The sequence below is a fragment of the Bolinopsis microptera genome, chromosome 3, assembly GCF_026151205.1.
Source record: "Bolinopsis microptera isolate Bmic1 chromosome 3, MBARI_Bmic_1.0, whole genome shotgun sequence".
NCBI classification, from domain to species: domain Eukaryota; kingdom Metazoa; phylum Ctenophora; class Tentaculata; order Lobata; family Bolinopsidae; genus Bolinopsis; species Bolinopsis microptera.
This window is the reverse complement of record NC_087074.1, coordinates 3303736-3322069: the sequence shown is the minus strand read 5'-3', so window position 1 is coordinate 3322069 and position 18334 is coordinate 3303736. Positions and strand designations below refer to the sequence as shown.

At 37.7% G+C, this 18334-nt stretch overlaps 3 protein-coding genes across 3 annotated transcripts in view; 1 reads left to right on the top strand and 2 right to left on the bottom strand.

The window, feature by feature from the left end:
* Window positions 1–1900, top strand: part of LOC134812158 (N-alpha-acetyltransferase 40-like) — a 44497-nt gene extending 42597 nt beyond the window's left edge. The window contains exons 2-6 of the mRNA XM_063819397.1: window positions 75–221; window positions 398–515; window positions 680–846; window positions 1111–1265; window positions 1400–1900. Of these exons, the coding sequence (XP_063675467.1) occupies window positions 84–221; window positions 398–515; window positions 680–846; window positions 1111–1265; window positions 1400–1511 (690 nt within the window). The 5' untranslated portion in view covers window positions 75–83 and the 3' untranslated portion in view covers window positions 1512–1900. The remainder of the gene's footprint in view (window positions 1–74; window positions 222–397; window positions 516–679; window positions 847–1110; window positions 1266–1399) is intronic.
* Window positions 1901–2205: 305 nt separating this feature from the next.
* On the bottom strand, window positions 2206–8807 carry LOC134812155 (dynein axonemal assembly factor 3-like). The gene is made up of 7 exons (XM_063819396.1): window positions 8642–8807; window positions 8332–8448; window positions 8044–8138; window positions 4360–4501; window positions 4092–4242; window positions 3170–3345; window positions 2206–2911 (listed from the first exon to the last, which is right to left on the bottom strand). Exons 1-7 carry the CDS (start codon window positions 8789–8791, stop codon window positions 2297–2299), a joined length of 1446 nt encoding a protein of 481 aa, XP_063675466.1. The 5' UTR covers window positions 8792–8807; the 3' UTR covers window positions 2206–2296.
* A 138-nt stretch (window positions 8808–8945) lies between these two features.
* Window positions 8946–13130, bottom strand: LOC134813351 (uncharacterized). The gene is made up of 8 exons (XM_063821053.1): window positions 13017–13130; window positions 12760–12874; window positions 12424–12539; window positions 12026–12149; window positions 11611–11854; window positions 11282–11444; window positions 10913–11018; window positions 8946–9546 (listed from the first exon to the last, which is right to left on the bottom strand). The coding sequence occupies exons 1-8, from the start codon at window positions 13119–13121 to the stop codon at window positions 9359–9361; spliced, it is 1161 nt and encodes a 386-aa protein (XP_063677123.1). The 5' UTR covers window positions 13122–13130; the 3' UTR covers window positions 8946–9358.
* Between the last annotated feature and the right edge of the window lie 5204 nt (window positions 13131–18334).

Here is an 18334-nt window from a genome sequence, read left to right as displayed (position 1 = left end):
ATGTATCCACTATCCGGAAATCACAATAGCTGTACGATATTAAGTTTAAATATTTCACTGTCTCACTTCTATCTAGCTGCATTATGGTGTCAAAAGGCAAGGCTAAGGAGAAGAAGCAGCAACGGAAGGAGATGTTAGCTAGGATGGGAGCGGCACAACAACTCCTCAGTAAAGCGAATGTTTCTGACAAAGATCACATGGACACTTTAATCCCTTTCAAAGTATGTGTTGTTTGATTGATTTTATTCACATGAATTTATAACGAATTGCAGTATATTCAATGTAAATGCATGAAATTGAATTGTCTTTTCTGTTGTGGTCAAGTGACGGCTTATAAAAATGTACTACATATACAAATTACAATGTACAACAGTGCTTGACTCGAATTTTCCGGCAGAAATACAACAGAAACAATGTTGATTTGAGTATAGAGTGTGTACATTACGAGCAAGTCAAAGATGACGGAGATACCTTCGAGACTATCTACCAAATCTTGGAGGGAAATATGAAAGCAGGTAGAGTAATTTTCATCTCCGAACTTATTTTTGACCTTTTAGTCACGTGACTGACGATTTGGGGCCGAAACTACAGCATTTAATTTCCATTTACCTGTACATTTCTGCACAAATCCGTCTCTTTTACTCCTCTGTTTTAATGGTTTTACGATTGATTACTACAGAGTACGATGCATGTTATTGGGGCTGGAACGAAAAAGACAAAAGAGACGAACTCAAAGAGAAGAATCCTTGGTTCCTTGTTGCTAAAAACAGTGAGGGTCAAACTGTTGCATTTTCTCACTTCAAATTCGATTTTGACGAGGAAATCGCTGTTTTGTACTGCTACGAGGTTTGAAATTTGAATGGTTTTTAAGGTTCGATTTTGCTACTTTAGCGAAGTATGACTGAAGTAACATTTAATTGCATACTAAGTGTTCCTCTATTTACCCAAACAATCGCAATTAAAGTGGATAACAAAAATGGCGTTGGCCGTTGATATCCAAAAGATATATAAATAAAGAATTAACAATTAGTTGTTGCTTAGTTTTAAGTATAGTAACTATTATTTGAACATGTTTATTTTACTCGGAATTTAAAAGTACGAACTTCTCAGGTGCAGGTGACGGAAGAAATGAGAGGTAAAGGTGTCGGTAAATTTCTAATGCAGATATTGGAGCTGATCGGATCCAAAGCCGAAATGCAGAAGATAATGATAACAGTTTTCAAGCACAACCCACGAGCAATACACTTCTTTGCTGATATTCTGAAGTAAGTTGGCAGTTTCATGCTTGAAGTACACCTCATCTAATAATGTGTTCTGAAATCTGAATTCAGATTTCAGTGTTTATAAACTTTCAATTTTGACTTTCTCAAAAGTAGAAATCACACTCACATTTTTTCAGATACGCAGATGACGAAACGTCACCAAAGTTCATGGATCCAATGGATGAGAAAGATTACTGTTACGAGATCATGAGCAAGACTCTGAAAGTAAAGAAAGCCTCAGGGTCGTAGTGGACTCAATTTTACGCCAGTGTTTTTATTTACGCTTTTTAAACTTTTCAAAATTTTTACTGAGATTTGGGTCAATCGGCTTTGATATGGAGTTATGGAAGGTATGCTAAGACAATTTTGACCAAACCTTTGGTTTGCAATTTGAAACCTTTTTAAGGCCTAGGTGCCTATTTTGACCAATGCAGCTTTAAAATGATCAAATAATATTAGCCTAGGGGAGTCAAATATTCGTTGCATGCGCCCATTTCTCTACCGTTCATTCATCCATAAGAACTGTTTTTACAACTAGTCAACATAAAATTTCTGACTGCTCGACTGCTAATTCTTGTTTCATTCAGCCATCTGTTAAAATATTTATGTATTTATTGAAATTCAATTTTACTTTATCAGTTCTGCTTATAATTTGTTGAAATCCTGAATTATAACTTGCACTTCTCGTTGAACATCCTTAAAACATTACAGTTACATCGATTTGGGAACTTAGATAAGATAACTTGAATTCCAACGCGCGCGCAATAAGCTACACAAGATGTGGGCGCTTTCAATTTCTTCATATTAATGTTGAGATGCGCCGTCCATATAATAATATCGTGGACTGTAACAGCCAGTGGCAAAAAACGTCCAAGAACTACGTTCTTAGAGACGGTAGATATAAGACGCCGAACTTAAACCGAATTAAACATTTGTATTACGACAATGTGTTAGAAACCTATAATAACAAACCAGACAATGACAAATAACTGAACTTTCATATTATATAAATAAATGTAAATTGTTAAGGTTGTTTAATCAACGCGATGAAAAGACAAATGAAAGTTATTATTCTTATCGTCGTTCGATCCTAAAAGTTCGCATTTAGCTGCGGTTGCCATCTCCTTCAATTTTGGCAAAAACGCTCCTTCTTGTGCCGTCGTCAATGGAGGTATATACTTTATATTTTCTATCAGTAAGTTTGAATCGTCCTTCAGTATTGCGGTCAGTTCAGGTGTGAAATAACTGAGTTGAGACGTTGAAAGGTAAATCAAATCAAATGATTTCAACAAGTTTTGCTTCTTTGAAAGCTGTTCCATAGTACCGAGGGGTAGAAACTTCACAGTTATGCTTGATTTTGGCTTATCCAACTCCATTAAGGCTGACTTTTTGTTTCTATTTCCCCCAACGGTCAATTTCTCCACCTTTTCTGCCACTTCAACAGTTTGATCCTCCTCATTCTCCTCCTCTTCAGTGACCTCCTCAAGGGTGGCTTTGTCTGATTCCTCTTTGGTGTTGCCAGCAAAAGAGAATCTATCTGGCTTTGGAGGTTTGGTGTACTTTTTACCGGTGTTAATTTGGTATATGAGACACATTAGATTGTGCTCGGCTATTTCACTGGATGTTCTTACATTAATCCTGTTCCGTACCTGGTGAAGATATATTAATTATCATCTTATTTTTACTTATCATCAATTCTAACCCGAAAGTTTGTCAAATTAATCATTCATTACTGAACGGGATCTTTCACATATATTGAAAAAATTCTTATATCTAAACAATAGTTATTACTGTATTAGCTATGCGTAAAGTTGCTTACACAAGGAGTGTCTATAATTGCAGAAATTTAGCTGACGATCCCCAATAATAAATCAAGCAGAAGGAGACTACTACTCTGCAGTTCATACCTCATACATGGATTTGAGAGGGCTGAATATACCGTGTGAGAGATAAGGAGAGCACACAATATCACCCCAGTAACCACGAGCTAATCGTTTAGCTCCTCCGATCATTTTTATAATGCCGGAACAGAGGGTCCGGTTTGGGGAATCGTAAACTCCGTCTCTCACTTCAAACCCAACACCTAACATAATATAATAAATTGAGGTTCAATAACACTATGAAAATGAAATGTATATTCAGCAGTGTTTAATCTTAACATCCCAGAAATGTACTTGTATGCTAGGTCCAGAATACAGGGAAACATTTTGGAAGATTTTTGAAGAGAAGCTTTTCTGCCGTCCCCTTGACCGAAATTTCGACTGAAATTTTTACCGGTAGGTAAAAATTTCAGCTTTCAGCGACCCAAATTTTACTGTTTTGACTAAATGTTTCTTGAATAACTATCTTACAAGGTCACTGTGGAGTGTGGATGGCACAAGACACGATTGCAATTGGGGACTGAAAGTTAGATTATACCCAAGAAAGCTTTGATAAACGGGAATTCGTCAGAAATCTGGACACTTATGCTTGAAAAGATATCGATAATAATAACACCAATTTCGTCAATTAAATAGCTTGTAATTTATAAAGTTTCTCAAATTCGCGAAGGGACAGATTAAATAGGAAAGTTTTTAGAAGAGATTCCAGAGATTAAGCTGATGAGATGGTAACAGAAAGAAGATTTTACATCTTAGGAGCAACTACAGAAATGCTACACTCACCAAACTTAGACAATGTTAGATATTTAGCAACACAAATGTATCGTATATATTAGAAATATATTATGGAGGTTTATTAGTTCTGTGGACTTGTAATGTATTATAAAAGATTTCAAATGCAATCTTTTAAGCTGAAATTCCGAAAAATAATTGAAATTTTAAGAATCACCTGTTTTCCTCCAGGTAGCATATTCTTTGGAATCTAGTAAGGTAGCTCGCTCTTTTAGCTTCATGCTAAAGTCCATATCAAATATATTCTTCCCTGCATCGTATCTAGACCCCAGATAGGATCTAACTCTATTGTCCCAGTACTGATCTACCTGCAATAATTATGTCTTAATCTCACTTAACTTATTTATGAAATATACATAAAAGCTTGTATTTCATTTCGATAACATGTGCTTTTTCTCAATTAAATTAACACAGAATCAACTTACAGGGAAAGCTGCTTTACTCTGAGCATCAGTAGCGCCCCAAAACTTGAAGATTCCTTCCATGAAGTCTCGCTCTTTGAACTTTAAAAGTGACATGTCCAACATTGGGAGAACTTCTTTCAGGTAATCCTCGTCTGTCACCATCCTGAGGATTTGTTTTTAAAGCCGTCATTCATTGATGACTAAGAAAAGAATATTATATACGCTAATCTAACTGCGTATAATGCGATTACACTACTTCATCAGTAGTTACACCACTACACAAAAAAGGTGATATCTATGATCCAAACAACTACAGAGCCATCGCTGTAGCGAGCAATCTCGGAAAGCTCTTTGCAAGCATATTGCTGAAAAGATTGATATCATTCCGTGATCAATGTGATCCTGATACAGCCAACCAACTAGGTTTCTGTAAAGACGCACAGACAGCAGACCACATTTTCACATTTTCAACCTGCGTGGAAAAGTATGTCACAAAGAAACGCCAAAGGCTATACACATGCTTTGTCGATTATGCCAAAGCGTTTGATTCCATCTGTCGTGAGGCACTCCTATACAAGTTGTGGAAAATGGGTATTCAAGGGAGATTCTTTGAGTGCATTAAGTTCATGTACTCAAACTCCTCAGCCAAAGTGAAGCTACTAGACAAGCTGTCACAGAAGATCGACATAATATGTGGTACCGAGCAAGGACACCCCATGTCCCCTGAACTGTTTAAATGCTTTGTCCACCAGCTTTCACATGATCTCAACAACATCGAAGGAGTGAAAGTCCCTGTCCTAAATGATACAGATATAACTCATCTGCTATGGGCAGACGACCTTGTCCTTCTAGCCCTCAACAAACACAGTCTTCAACAAATGCTTGATGTCCTAAACAATTACTGCTCAGAATGGGGCCTGACAGTAAACGTTGGAAAAACTTCAGTCCTTGTGTTTAACCCAACAGGAAGGCATCTGAAGGAAAGTCATGAGTTCAAACTGGGAGAACAACAGATCCCCTCCGGGAGAGAGTACTGTTACCTTGGCATTACATTTACTCTGAGCGGATCACTTAAGCTAACACAACAAAAGCTGAGGCAAAAAGCATTAAGAAGTTATTTCTCTTTGAAAAGCTACATTGATACCCGCCACATCAGGAAATATATACTGTTCAAGCTATATGATACACTTATTGTACCTGTGGTGTCGTATGGTTGCCAAGTGTGGCTGCCAAGCACAGCTCTGTTCCGCAACTTCCCCACAAACACGAGCACCACACCAGAAACAGGAAACGTGTGTACACTCATTGCCAGGGACCCTCTAGAGAACTTTCATCTGTCTCTTTTGAAATGGACCTTAGGGGTGAGGAAGTCAACATCCAATGCTGCGATATGGGGTGACACAGGCAGGCATCCACTAGGCATCACGCTATCAAAGCAAGTGTTCAACTACAAAGAAAGACTTGAACAAATGGTTGTAGACGGTCGTGACTGCTTTGCTAGACACGCTTTCGAAGAGCAGGCGACCCTAAACCTGAGCTGGTTCTCCACTCTCGAGCAGATGCAAGAAACCATCGAGGCATCAGAGAGAAAACAAGGATTAAGACCAAGCCAGATTAGAAAGAGTTTGCAAAAGTGGTTTATAAACTCATGGGAAACAGAAAGGACATCTAACAGAAAACTATTATTCTACAACTTAGTGAAGAGAAAGTTTGCTCAAGAGACGTACCTAGCCCTTGATCTTAAACCTAACTGCTCAAAGAAGATCGCGCAATTCAGAAGCAGCTCCCACCGCTTTAACGTTGAAACTGGTCGCTACGGCAAAAAGCGGTTTAACATAAAACATCGGGCCTGCAGACATTGCTGCTCAAGTGACGATGACTTGTTAGATCTTCTCTATGAGCTACCAGGGGCCTATCCAGTGATAGTAGATGAGCATCACATCCTCTACGAATGCCCCCTATACGAAGACCTACGCAAAAACCTGCATCAACGAACGAGGGACCTGTTAGTAATGAGAAAAGAACCGGGAGAAATCTTCGACGACTCAACAACAATTAGAGACATTGGACGTTTTTTAAATAAGGTCGATGAACGGAGGTTCCCGAAGAAAAATACTGAATGAATGTCGTGTTTTGTATATTTTGATAAGTGTGTGGACATTTTATGATACTTTCTTTGTCATTGTTGAGTGCTCTTGGCTGAGTTTTTCCTGCATACGACTGTGCTATCTGTGCTAATTCTTTTACATGGCTATCTACTTTTACCACCTTGTTTGGTTATTCGTTACATTGGGGTAGTTTTGAATATTAAAACTTCTATTCCTATATTGGTCAGACACGGCATCTGCCGTTTGACCCAATTTTGTTTAATTCCTGTTTAATTCCTGTTTAATTCCTATTAATTGCACGAGGCGCAGCCGAGTGGAAATTGATACAATAATCGCACGAGGCGAAGCCGAGTTCGATTATTGCAGTTATTTCACGAGGCGCAGCCGAGTGCAATAACTGGTGTAATCGTATTATACATGCAGTTAGATTCGCGTATAACTCCACGCCTCTGATGTTATAACCAGTGTAATTAGTTTATAATCGCACCGACTTTGTTGTTATACAGGGTGGGCCTCAAAAGTCTACCCATCCTTATCTCTTAAAATTGTAACAGCTCGCTGAGATCTCACTAATTATTTTATTTCAGAATGGAAAAGCGCCATAACTTACGTTCTGATTAACATTTTTGATTCAAATTTTTAGAGAATGTTAATCATAATTAGACACAACTTCGTGCTAAGTTTTGTGTGAGTCTGAGCTTGTCTGACAAAGTTAGCTCCTGAGTGTGCTAGCATGGATCCATCGCACATTCCATTCTCTCTATATTTTAACTGATAAGGACTATCACAGATGATCCTTCCTGCTTGTTATATCGTTCTTCTTACATGGAATGTGCGATGTATCATGGTGAATAGAATTGGTAAAACATAAATAAATCGGTGGTTTTTTAATTTTTTTACCCAGGATTTTTTTACCCACTGTTTTTTAACCAATGTAAACAGTTCTGGGTGAGAAATTCAAGCTAGCTCGCTCAGGGGCTAAATTGGTCAAATAAGCTCAGTGAAGCTCACAATCACACAAAACTTGCCACAAAGGTTTAGATACTTGTTATTAACATTCTGTGAAATTTAGAAGCAAAAATATTTATCAGAACATAAGTTATGCCACTTTTTGTTTTACAAATAATTAGTGAGATCTCAGCCTCATATCATACTGTGTTGTGTTAATGCAATGTAAGGATTGACTTATTCCAAACACAAGGAAAGATGTTGTCCTAAACTATAGATTTAAATTTATGCCCATAAACTTATTTAGGGCGACCATTGCAATAACAGTCGCCAAACTACCTCAGGTAGTTGATTCAAGTCAATACTTGAATCAGCACCTACTAGTAATCGTACCTAATAAAATTTCGGTCACTCTCAAAACAGTGCAATTAGTTTTGTAATCGCACCCCCTGGAACAAAAACCGGTGCAATTATGGAATTAATAAATGGCCGCCAAATAGGTCATAAGTGGAGTTATACAATGTAACTGAATTTTTAGGAAATACTACATATTTTACTTCATATTTTACTATATATTTTACTACATATTTTAGTACGTATTTTACTTTCTACCCCTAACTAATAATTTCTGTTCAAATAGTTGTCTCACCTGATGAAGCTAGTTACAGAATTCTCGACAAACTTCGAAGTGGCATTTCTCACCAAACTGTTGCCGTACAAATCTAGATACAACTCTGTTTTCTCCTGCACATTGTTATTGTTTTTTAGATTATGTGCAGTTGTTATTAAAATTATTTTAATCTTGGAAAATCAAAAGCAGTATTAATTAAAGTAAAAGCTTTTTATGAATAATGGATTTTTTAAACTCATGATACTGCTGCCAAACAGAACGATCAAGGCCAAGGGAAGCAATAAAAACAAGTAATTCCTAGTAAACCTGTAGACCCATAGTTGTAGAACGCTGAAGAAGAACAGATAAGAGAAGGAGGTGTCTGCAGTAGAGTTCCAGGTTAGTTTCCATCATGAACACTTCCACTTCTCTACCACTACACATCTGATGGAATGTCGGGATAATTCCTAGGTACTTTGTGTTTTGAGTATTGTTTTTCTTACTGCAAGGTAGAATGGTGAAGGATATAACGTATCACTTATAAAATTATTCAAAGTAACTTTAGGAATTAGGATGGATTAAAAAAACCAGAAATAGTTGAACTAGTTGAAATAGTTGAAATAGTTGAAATACCTACCATCTCGAGGACATGCCTAAGATCGTTAGCACCCACACAGAGTACCCGGAGGGGTGCCGCACCCTTGTTGTGGGTACAGTAGGTAGTGAGGTCCTGTGAGGGGCTCAACCCCCACCACCCCACGTGTCCCACTCCGTCTAGTAGAGACATCAGCTACAATTTATTTAATTTAATTCAATATATATATAATGCTATAGAAAATAGGTTGTTTCGAGGAATGAGGAGAGATTGGTCAGAATGTTGAATATCTTGATTTTATTATGAGACATGCAACTAGTAACATGGCAATAATAAACATGATAGCCATCGTTAAAATATCAAATATCAAACTTTAAATAATTAAACATTTTTTACAAAAACTTCTATTCGGACATAATAAACTAATACAGCTATATAAGTATATAACACAGTCAATCTGGTCATATAAAGTCAACTCAAAGAACTGATAATATGACATTTTTCCGAACGCGACTGTTTCGGAAAAGATACGCCCAATCCATAGAACGTAAAGGTAACGTAACTTTACATTGTGCCACCCTCGCAGTTTCATACATAAAAATAATTCTGCCCAGTGATCTTGGCAGCTTACCACTGTCCAATTTAATTTCATTAAATTAAATCGACCAAATAGCAAGGGCCGAGGGCGTCAAGAATAAAATGATAAAGTTCACATAAGTAGAACAAATCTTACAAATTAAAATCTAAAACAGAATTAATCTACTTCACTTTGGAGTGGAGTTTAAAAGCAGGTTTCTCAGTTCTTGATGCCTCTAAAGATTTAATAGTGTTTCTGATAGATGTGGTTACACTGTTCGGTTTGGTTTGTATTACGTTTAGAATTGACAGGCAGGATTTGAAAACTCTCAGAGCGTCTTTGGTTCGGTTTTGGATCAGGTACAATGAACCTGAAACGATAATTAATCAACCAATTAATTAATTAGCCATTAATCACACCCCATCAGTTCATATTTACACAATTATTCATACTCTTGAGACACTAAGACACTTGATATGATATCTATTGCAGCTCAAGAATAAGATCAGGGAAGTCGATTTATACCAGAGGCACATATTAGGTGCGATGGGTGCGGGATCGCACAATTTACCGTTTTCCGCACATTTCCGCATAATTTATTGTTTTCCGCACACTTCCGCACATTTTGTAATTTTCTGCATATTTCCGCATAATCTAGCATTTTCCGCGTAATTTCGCATAATTTAGAAATTTTCGCGTTTAGATTTTCGAGTGTAAAAACCAAAATATGTTAAAAGTCGGGCCCTTTTAGGACCGTGACTCAGGCCCTTTTGGGACCGTGACCCAGGCCCTTTTAGGACCGTGACCCAGGCCCTTTTGGAACTTATACCTAGGCCACGTGACTCAGTTACCACGTGACCCAGGCCCTTTCGGGACCCTGACCCAGGCCCTTTCGGGACCCTGACCCAGGCCCTTTCGGGACCGTGACCCAGGCCCTTTTGAAACTCATACCTAGGCCACGTGACCCAGTTACCACGTGACCAGGCCCTTTCGGGACCCTGACCCAGGCCCTTTCGGGACCGTGACCCAGGCCCTTTTGGAACTCATGCCTAGGCCACGTGACCCGGTTACCACGTGACCCAGGCCCTTTCGGGACCATGACCCAGGCCCTTTCGGGACCGTGACCCAGGCCCTTTCGGGACCGTGACCCAGGTCGTTATGGAACCCTCCTCGTTACCGTACTTCGATCATACCTGCAGCCCTTTTTATCGGGTAATGAGCTCTATTCGTTGTAGCGTTGGCTTTATAGTGGGCTTAATGGATCTTGGATCAAATGGTTTACAAGTACTGACGACCAATACCAACAAGCGTGTCACATATTTGCGATCACGCATGGGATCTGATCGACTCTATCAAGAGGCGTCTTCAAATAACTGTCTCCTGATCTCTACCAGATCAAATTACACTGTTCTCAGATAACTGAATCTCAATATAGGTTCAATCATGGTCTTAGTAAAGAACTACACCCTCAGTAACACATAAACAGACCTATTTTTGATAAGAGCGGCGGTTATACGTTTAGAATTTCCAAAGTCCTTCAGAAAATGCAAAAGAAAACCGCAAAATTCCCGCACAAATTTCGAAAAAATCGTCGCACATTTGCCGCATAATTGGTAAAAATTTACCGCACCTTACCGCACATTTTACCTTTATAGTCGGGTGCGGTTCCGCATAATTTCGATTTTTTTACCGCACCTAATATGTGCCTCTGATTTATACAACCAATAATTAATTACCTAGTTGTTTGTAAAAGTCTGCCATTTGCTTGCTGTATTCTCCAAACTTTAAAATTTTAGCTTCTTTGATTGCTTTCAGTTCCTCCAGTGCCTCGTCATACATTTCCTAATCAGAATTGTTAAATTCTGTTTATAATTATAGGACTCCTAACATGACACAGAAGTAAATGTAACCAGCTGACGATTAAAACGTCATGTTATCGAAAGCTTTTAAGACAAACTGTTGTATCATTTTTATGTTTCCAGAAATCTGTCCAAATCTAAGCTGCACGATAAAAATCATGATCTAAAAAACAAAAAGTAAGCTACATCATGATATGTATAAGCAGCTTCAAATAGTTTCTCATCTCAATATGTAATATCTAGAACCTGTTTGAGCAGAGCATTGATGAGCAAGTCATTGGTAGACAAAGTGGAAGTATCCAGCCCACTGAAGTGGGTGGTATAGAGTGCTATCGTCTTGCGTAGGAGAAGTAGCCCTTCATCCACACATCCGTGTCCAGGAGACTCCATGTAGCATTCCGCGAGGTACCTGTGTTTAGGGTTCAAGTACAGTCTTGTGAATGAGGAAACATTGAGTTTATTTGAATAGGTAACCCTCATGTTAGAACTGAACGAAATTTGCGAAAAGATTATCCATTTTTCATGAAATCAGGAAAATGAGTGGCCAGGAAATTACAGTATCAATAACATCTCACCTAGACGCATCTGCTTGCATAGCTATATCTTCAAATTGATTAGCAGCCTCTAAGCCCTGTTTTGCTGACTTCAGTGCATCACTTATGTTTTTGTTGTCTCTGTAATACTGGGCAATCATAAGATGAATGTATGCGTTCTTATCTGGAGGACCGACACATTCCAGGGATTCCAGGAAAAGTTGCAGTCGAGAGGGCGAACACCAGGCAGCGAGAACAGCCACCTTGTATTCTAGATTTGGGTTGCCTGATAATAAAATGCTGAATTATTTTCAAAAATATTTTTTGTTCCGAGATTCGTATACCAAAGTTGTTTAAATAGTTTGATGGTATGGAGTAGTAAGTATCGTTTTCACAATTCACACCAAATGTTTGACGTTAACAATATCTTTTATACCCTTTATATAAAAATACTGACTTGGTTTATTATTGAGGAATCCAAGCTCTTCTATACAGTTTCTTGCAGCAGTTGCTGCCTCTAAAGCTTCGCCAGTCTTTCCCAGTTTTAATCGGCAATATCCCATCACATAATAACTTTCTATCTGCGAAAATTAGATTTGAAAAAAAGCGGAAAATAAAATGATCATCAGTTTAAATGAGAATTCATGTGTCCATGTCTTTAAACGATGGGCGCAGCGGACACTATATCTCCATCCAAATTTGTGGAATGTTAGTGGCACAAATGGATGCAACAAAAACATATTATGATTGATACAATTATGAACATTCTCTGATGAATTTCAAAGAATTCTTCTGATGACAACATTATTCAGTACAATATGCACAAACTGTGTACATAACACACAACTTGCTCACCAGTGTATTTATCTGCTCCTTGCTTGTGAGCATGTTTTCGGCGTGAACAATGGCTTCTGATGCATGATGCTCCCCCTGTTTCCAGTAGCTCTTTTTTACTATGTAAACTAAACCCACTGTGATAAATTAAGAGTTTAAAATAATAAAACGAAAATCCAGAAAATTATAAATACAACAGTGAAGTTTATTGCTTATTTCAATTACGATCAGATGAAATAAAAAGAGGCCATGATTGAAAGTTGTTTTTGATATAAGATTCCGTTTCTTCACACTATTATCTCTTGAAAATAAACAGACGTGATAATAAAACTAATAATCTAGAAATGTTAATATTACGTGCAAGATGAGCAACAGCAAGTGGCAAAGGGTCATCACGGCTAAATATTTTAGCATATGCTACGAGTTTCATCAGTGATTGTAGGTACAATTCTGTGTCATCTTCATAAATTTCCTGAAATGATAAATGATTTTTTAAACTGCAAATAACTTGCCATCTACTATTTCCTTGGACCCAGTTAAGTTCTACACTATCTGTTTATAATCGAGAATGACTATGACAAAAACTCAAGTGGTTTGAAAATTGATCATCAAACCTGTGGAAAAGCTTCCAGTACATTGCGCAATAGCTTTAACTTGTCATTCAAATGAATCTCAGGCTCAAATAAATTAAACTTATTGCTTGTGTGATGTATATTCATATTTGGAATCTGAATGTGAGATGTTAAAATATCATATTTCCATGTATATATAGACAATATAGACAATGTATAAAGACAATTTTTGTAACATTACAACATACAACTTAACATTTTGTGCAAACAAAAACTGCATCCCCTCCTGGCTAGATACGAATATTTGGCCTATTTTAGCAATTTTGTCGTTGTGACCAATTTGACCATGACAATTGACTTCTAATCACTAGAGACCACATTTAATGAAACGAAAAGTTTTTCAATGAAACGAAAAGTTTTATTTTACATTCCTTTAATCATAAATAGAATAAGATTATTATTAAATCTAAAATAGCTAATAATTTAATAAATTATTAACAGGCCCCTTAACGTGGGCAATAAGAGCTTAAACCACTAATTAGTTAGCTAGACGTAAACTTGAGGAAATATTCTTTATTTAAAAAACTTTATTTGGTTGTTAGCATTTTTATTATGGTAAGTGGTTGAATTTAGGGGAATTTAGTGAGACAGGGTCAGTTTCTCTTTTGTCTTAGAAAAATTTCTACTTTACAGTAGGCAATGCTGAGTGGCAGGAATGAAGGACCAAAACGCTTGGGGCTAACAATGGCCCATTTACAAACCACGTTAATTTAATCGATTCAACGGTCAACAATTAGTCTAATAGATGAATTTTATGATTCTAATGTATCAAGCAGATAATCCCTGTAGGCCTTATTTTAACAGTAAATTTCGATCAATTTATATTTATTCGGTCTCCAATTATTGAACTGCGGAAGCTGGTTGCCTCAACAATGTTGACTATGCATGGCATGACTGAATTATTGTCAACACGTGATAATTAAACGAAAAATAAATGATGAACATGATTTAAAAACTGTAAACCACCAACTGAATTATCGCTTAAATTTAAATAAGTATCTAAACAAAAACCATCATGTGCCGTTAAGCAGCAGGGTGCGGCTCATCTGGGCCACAGCAAATCGGCGAAAATGGGTTCGAAAAAGCCACTATTGGCACTCGAGTCCTTGATCTTTCCGATGGTTCACTGGGCCTTTTGAGCTGCCGTCCTTCAGCTTCTGTCAACTGAAATTACTACTAATCCAAGTTGAGGCAACCAGCTGACGCGCGGCTTTTATGGTTATATATGATATGTTTAATCTGTAATAAAGATCAAAATTCAAATTTGTTTCTCTAAAATTTGTTTCTCTAACTAGATCTCTCCAGTATTGCGATGGAAGATTACTGCAAAAAATGGCTGAAAGTGTATCACTGTAGCTTTATCAATGATCTAACATTACATGGCCATTATAGAGAAACAATTTTTTTTTTTTTTAGAGAAACAAATTTGAATTTTGATCTTTATTACAGATTAAACATATCATATATAACCATAAAAGCTGCGCGTCGGCTGATTGCCTCAACTTGGATTGGTAGTAATTTCAGTTTACAGAAGCTGAAGGACGGCAGCTCAAAAGCCCCAGTGAACCATCGGAAAGATCAAGGACTCGAGTGCCAATAGTGGCTTTTTCGAACCCATTTTCGCCGATTTGCTGTGGCCCAGATGAGCCGCGCCCTGCTGCTTAACGGCACATGATGGTTTTTGTTTAAATACTTATTTAAATTTAAGCGATAATTCATTTGGTGGTTTACAGTTTTTGAATCATGTTCATCATTTATTTTTCGTTCAATTATCACGTGTTTACAATTCAGTCATACCATGCATAGTCAACATTGTTGAGGCAACCAGCTTCCGCAGTTCAATAATTGGAGACCGAAAAATATAAATTGATCGAAATTTACAATTCATCGTTATCAAATATAGTCAATAATATTCTTGATTCCATTTAGTACATAATAAGTTGGTTTTATTCTCTTGTAACACTACTGCACAACAAAAACTGCGCCTGTCCACCAGCAACAGCGCAGTCATAGGTGTGCAGCCAAAGCTAGGCCACACACCCATGGCCGCGCCGCGGTTAAACAACTCTATGTTCCACTGTATTGATATATATCATTTCAATACAGTGGAACATTGGTGTCGAAGAACTTTATACCCAGAAAAATCGAAACCCTATTTGGAAATTTGTACATGAGCATGTGCAATGTGCATGTTTGTGTTCAGGTTAGTAAATTTATTCATATATTACGGTTTCCAACCCTTCTTATATATAGGTTTATAACCTTTCAAGGCGTGCACCGAGTTTGACTTGTCGACAGTTTTGTATTTAGTGAAGTCAATCCCTATCAAAATATTCAATCCCAGAATTCGGGAATCCCGACAAAAATCCCGGGGTTCCCGAAAATCGGGGATTTCTCGAAAATCGGGATTTCCGAAAACAAATGGTGTTCATCTTTAGGTCTCATTTTGTCAATAACATTATGTTTATGCCATGACCCAACTTTTAATTTGATTTGTTAAATTATATATTGCAGTCAATTCATCGAATATTGTAAAATTTGCAACAATAACCGTTTTGGTATAGTAGATTATAAACTTACAAAAAATCCAATCCCGGGTATCGGGATCGGATTCGATATTCGGGAATCCGCCGCGAAGCAGATCACAGGACACAAATGTTGAAATTGACTTCGCTACTTGTATTTGGAACAAATGTTTACAAGTACGTATCACCCGTTAAAACCTTGGTTACTGGTTAGGACTTATATTATATACAATATATTAATTGGCGCGCCGCGCGAATTATCATTCTTGCTTCGCCATTCGCATCGAAGTATTTTGACTTCGCCTGATACTGACGCCTCGCTTTGCTTGACCAGATCATTGCTCTGCTTCGCAAAACAACGATCTGGAAGGCTCGACATCGTCAATCAAGTTAACACTTAAAACCTTCCCAAATCGTTGCTTTGCAATTTACATAGTACGTGGTTGCAACGATCGCGATTTTGCACCATAAGGTGCAGATCACTAAATGCTTGCTTCGAAACAAGCATAGCAGTGCCGATTCGGGTGGCACGCGAAGCGGCGACGTTTTCTAAATTTATTGTAAATTATTGTATCACGTTTGACGTTGCGACACCCACGGTCGTTTTACTATGGTCCTGACGATACAGGGGGAGCCGCTGCGGGTCATACTTGTATCACGTGGTGACCCCCACGGTCGTTTCACTGTAGCGTCTTCGACGCTACAGGGCACAGGGGGGGCTGAAACCAGGATTTCGATCAAATGCTGCCATTTGTAGTCAAACGTCGCCAACAGTTGCTCTCGTCCAATGAAATCGCTGCATTTTGCAAGTCAGTATGCATAATTGAATTACATATATTCATATGCGGAGCTTGCCTTGCAAAATGCAGCGATTTCATTGGACGAGAGCAACTTTTGGCGACGTTTGACTACACATGGCAGCGTTTGATCGAAAACCTGGTTTCAGCTCCCCCTGTGAGGGGGAGCCGCGCACTTCGTGCGCGGCGGGTCATACAACGTATGACAAGGTCATACAACATATGACAAGTAAATTACAGAAGCTCGTAATTTCAGTTTTCGTGACCAAAGTCCAAACATGATGTACAAATTAAATATTAATTTTTTACTTGATTCACAATGTCAATCCTTCGCATTTTGCCGATCTGCATCCGGTTGCGAGAAAATGCGCGGCGCGGCCCAGTAGTGCATAGCGTACAAATTTTTTTATTAGCTGGGGACCTCAAGCTATCATGTTCATAAACATAAAATATGAAATTAGGAATATAAATAGAGATTCGGCGGAATGACAGCAGACACAAGACAGGCTGAGCGCGGCCAAATAAATTTTTAACAGTCTGTCAATAGACTAAGAATACAAACATAATTTTGTTTATTATCCGCAAAGGAAAGATTATTTTCCATTTTCTGAACTGAACTTATTTGGCTCAAAATTAAATACTCTAAAATATTTGATCAGCTGCAAGACTTGAGCTCAAAAAACGAATTATCCATTTTTATTGGTCAGGGGTCGCCACACGTAATTGACTTCTGGCAATTTTGTTCCCTGGCCTTCCCTTGATTGACGATGTCAACCCATCGAGATCGTTGCTCTGCGAAGCAGTCCTCCAAGGCCTTCCCATGCCACTATATGCTTTGTAGGTTTACAACCTACCAGGACGCGCGCCGAGTTGGCAGTTGGACGGTCCAATATTGAATATACGGAACAGATATTTTACGAGTATCACCCGTTAACTATATGCTATGACATTGACATGGAAATATATGTGAAATGGCATCTTTGCGATCACAGAGCAACGATTTTGATGGATTGAAATCGTCAATCAAATAATTAATAATATAATTAGCTAATGATTATATGCGCGCACGTCAATTTTATTCCTATATACGTACGTACGTAATTTAATTAATTAAACTGCGCGGTGTTATGATATCACATTTTTGTCTTGGCGCGTTACTGTAAAATTTGAGCTACGTACACTGTTATTTTTTTTGCACTATAAGTAATCAGCACCCTGATAGTACAATAATTGTTACCTGTTCATTAAATGTTACCTTTCGATCGATATGTGTAATCATTTGATTTCAGCTGTTATATCAGGTTTGCAGGACACACGTATTAATTTATCAAAACAAATATTTCCCGATTAATAAGTTTGTTACCATTTGACATGTCTCTGTGTGAACTAGGCCTTCTACAGATAGTCTCTGTTCACAAAACAAGGCCTTCTTCGGACAGTCTTCTCCTAACAATATAACGCACCTAACTTTTTCGCTATTTTTGATCCGATTTGGGGGACACCATTTACAATTTTGGGGGACATTTGGGGGACATTTTTACAATTTCGCTTAAAATTTTTCTAGAATACCTCCTCTACACGAAAGTAGCATTTTCGTTTTTATTCTTTAAATAAACGTCTATAATTATCAGATTTATATTCTTATCCATATTCTTCGTGGGACAATAACATAATGTTGAGCAGGATTCTGGTAAAATTAGAAATGAGAGAACCTTTTAAAATGATTTGCTTAAAGTTTTATTTTCGACAGCAAACAGGAATCATTCAAATTTCAACAAAATACAGCTTCCAGGGTACTGTGATTGGCATAATATTTCAGCTTCAAACACAAATCATATTATAATTTCTTAAGAGTTTTAACACAATACACACCATATTACACGTCGATGAAATGATAACAATAACAAAAACACAGGCTGCTCCGTGTAAATTTTCCTACACTAGTATACACGAAAGATTTGCCCTTAGCCATACATCA

Excerpts from the sequence above, each read along its gene's own strand:
- LOC134812155 (XM_063819396.1), bottom strand. The coding sequence starts at position 8,791 with ATGTCTCTACTAGACGGAGTGGGACACGTGGGGTGGTGGGGGTTGAGC. Across the intron at positions 4,502-8,043 it reads TCTGTAACTAGCTTCATCAG|GATGGTGACAGACGAGGATT; the intron begins GTGAGACAACTA and ends ACAAATCCTCAG. Across the intron at positions 2,912-3,169 it reads CTCTCAAATCCATGTATGAG|GTACGGAACAGGATTAATGT; the intron begins GTATGAACTGCA and ends TATCTTCACCAG.
- LOC134813351 (XM_063821053.1), bottom strand. The coding sequence starts at position 13,121 with ATGAATATACATCACACAAGCAATAAGTTTAATTTATTTGAGCCTGAG. Across the intron at positions 11,445-11,610 it reads ATGCAAGCAGATGCGTCTAG|GTACCTCGCGGAATGCTACA; the intron begins GTGAGATGTTAT and ends CCCTAAACACAG. Across the intron at positions 9,547-10,912 it reads AGACTTTTACAAACAACTAG|GTTCATTGTACCTGATCCAA; the intron begins GTAATTAATTAT and ends TTATCGTTTCAG.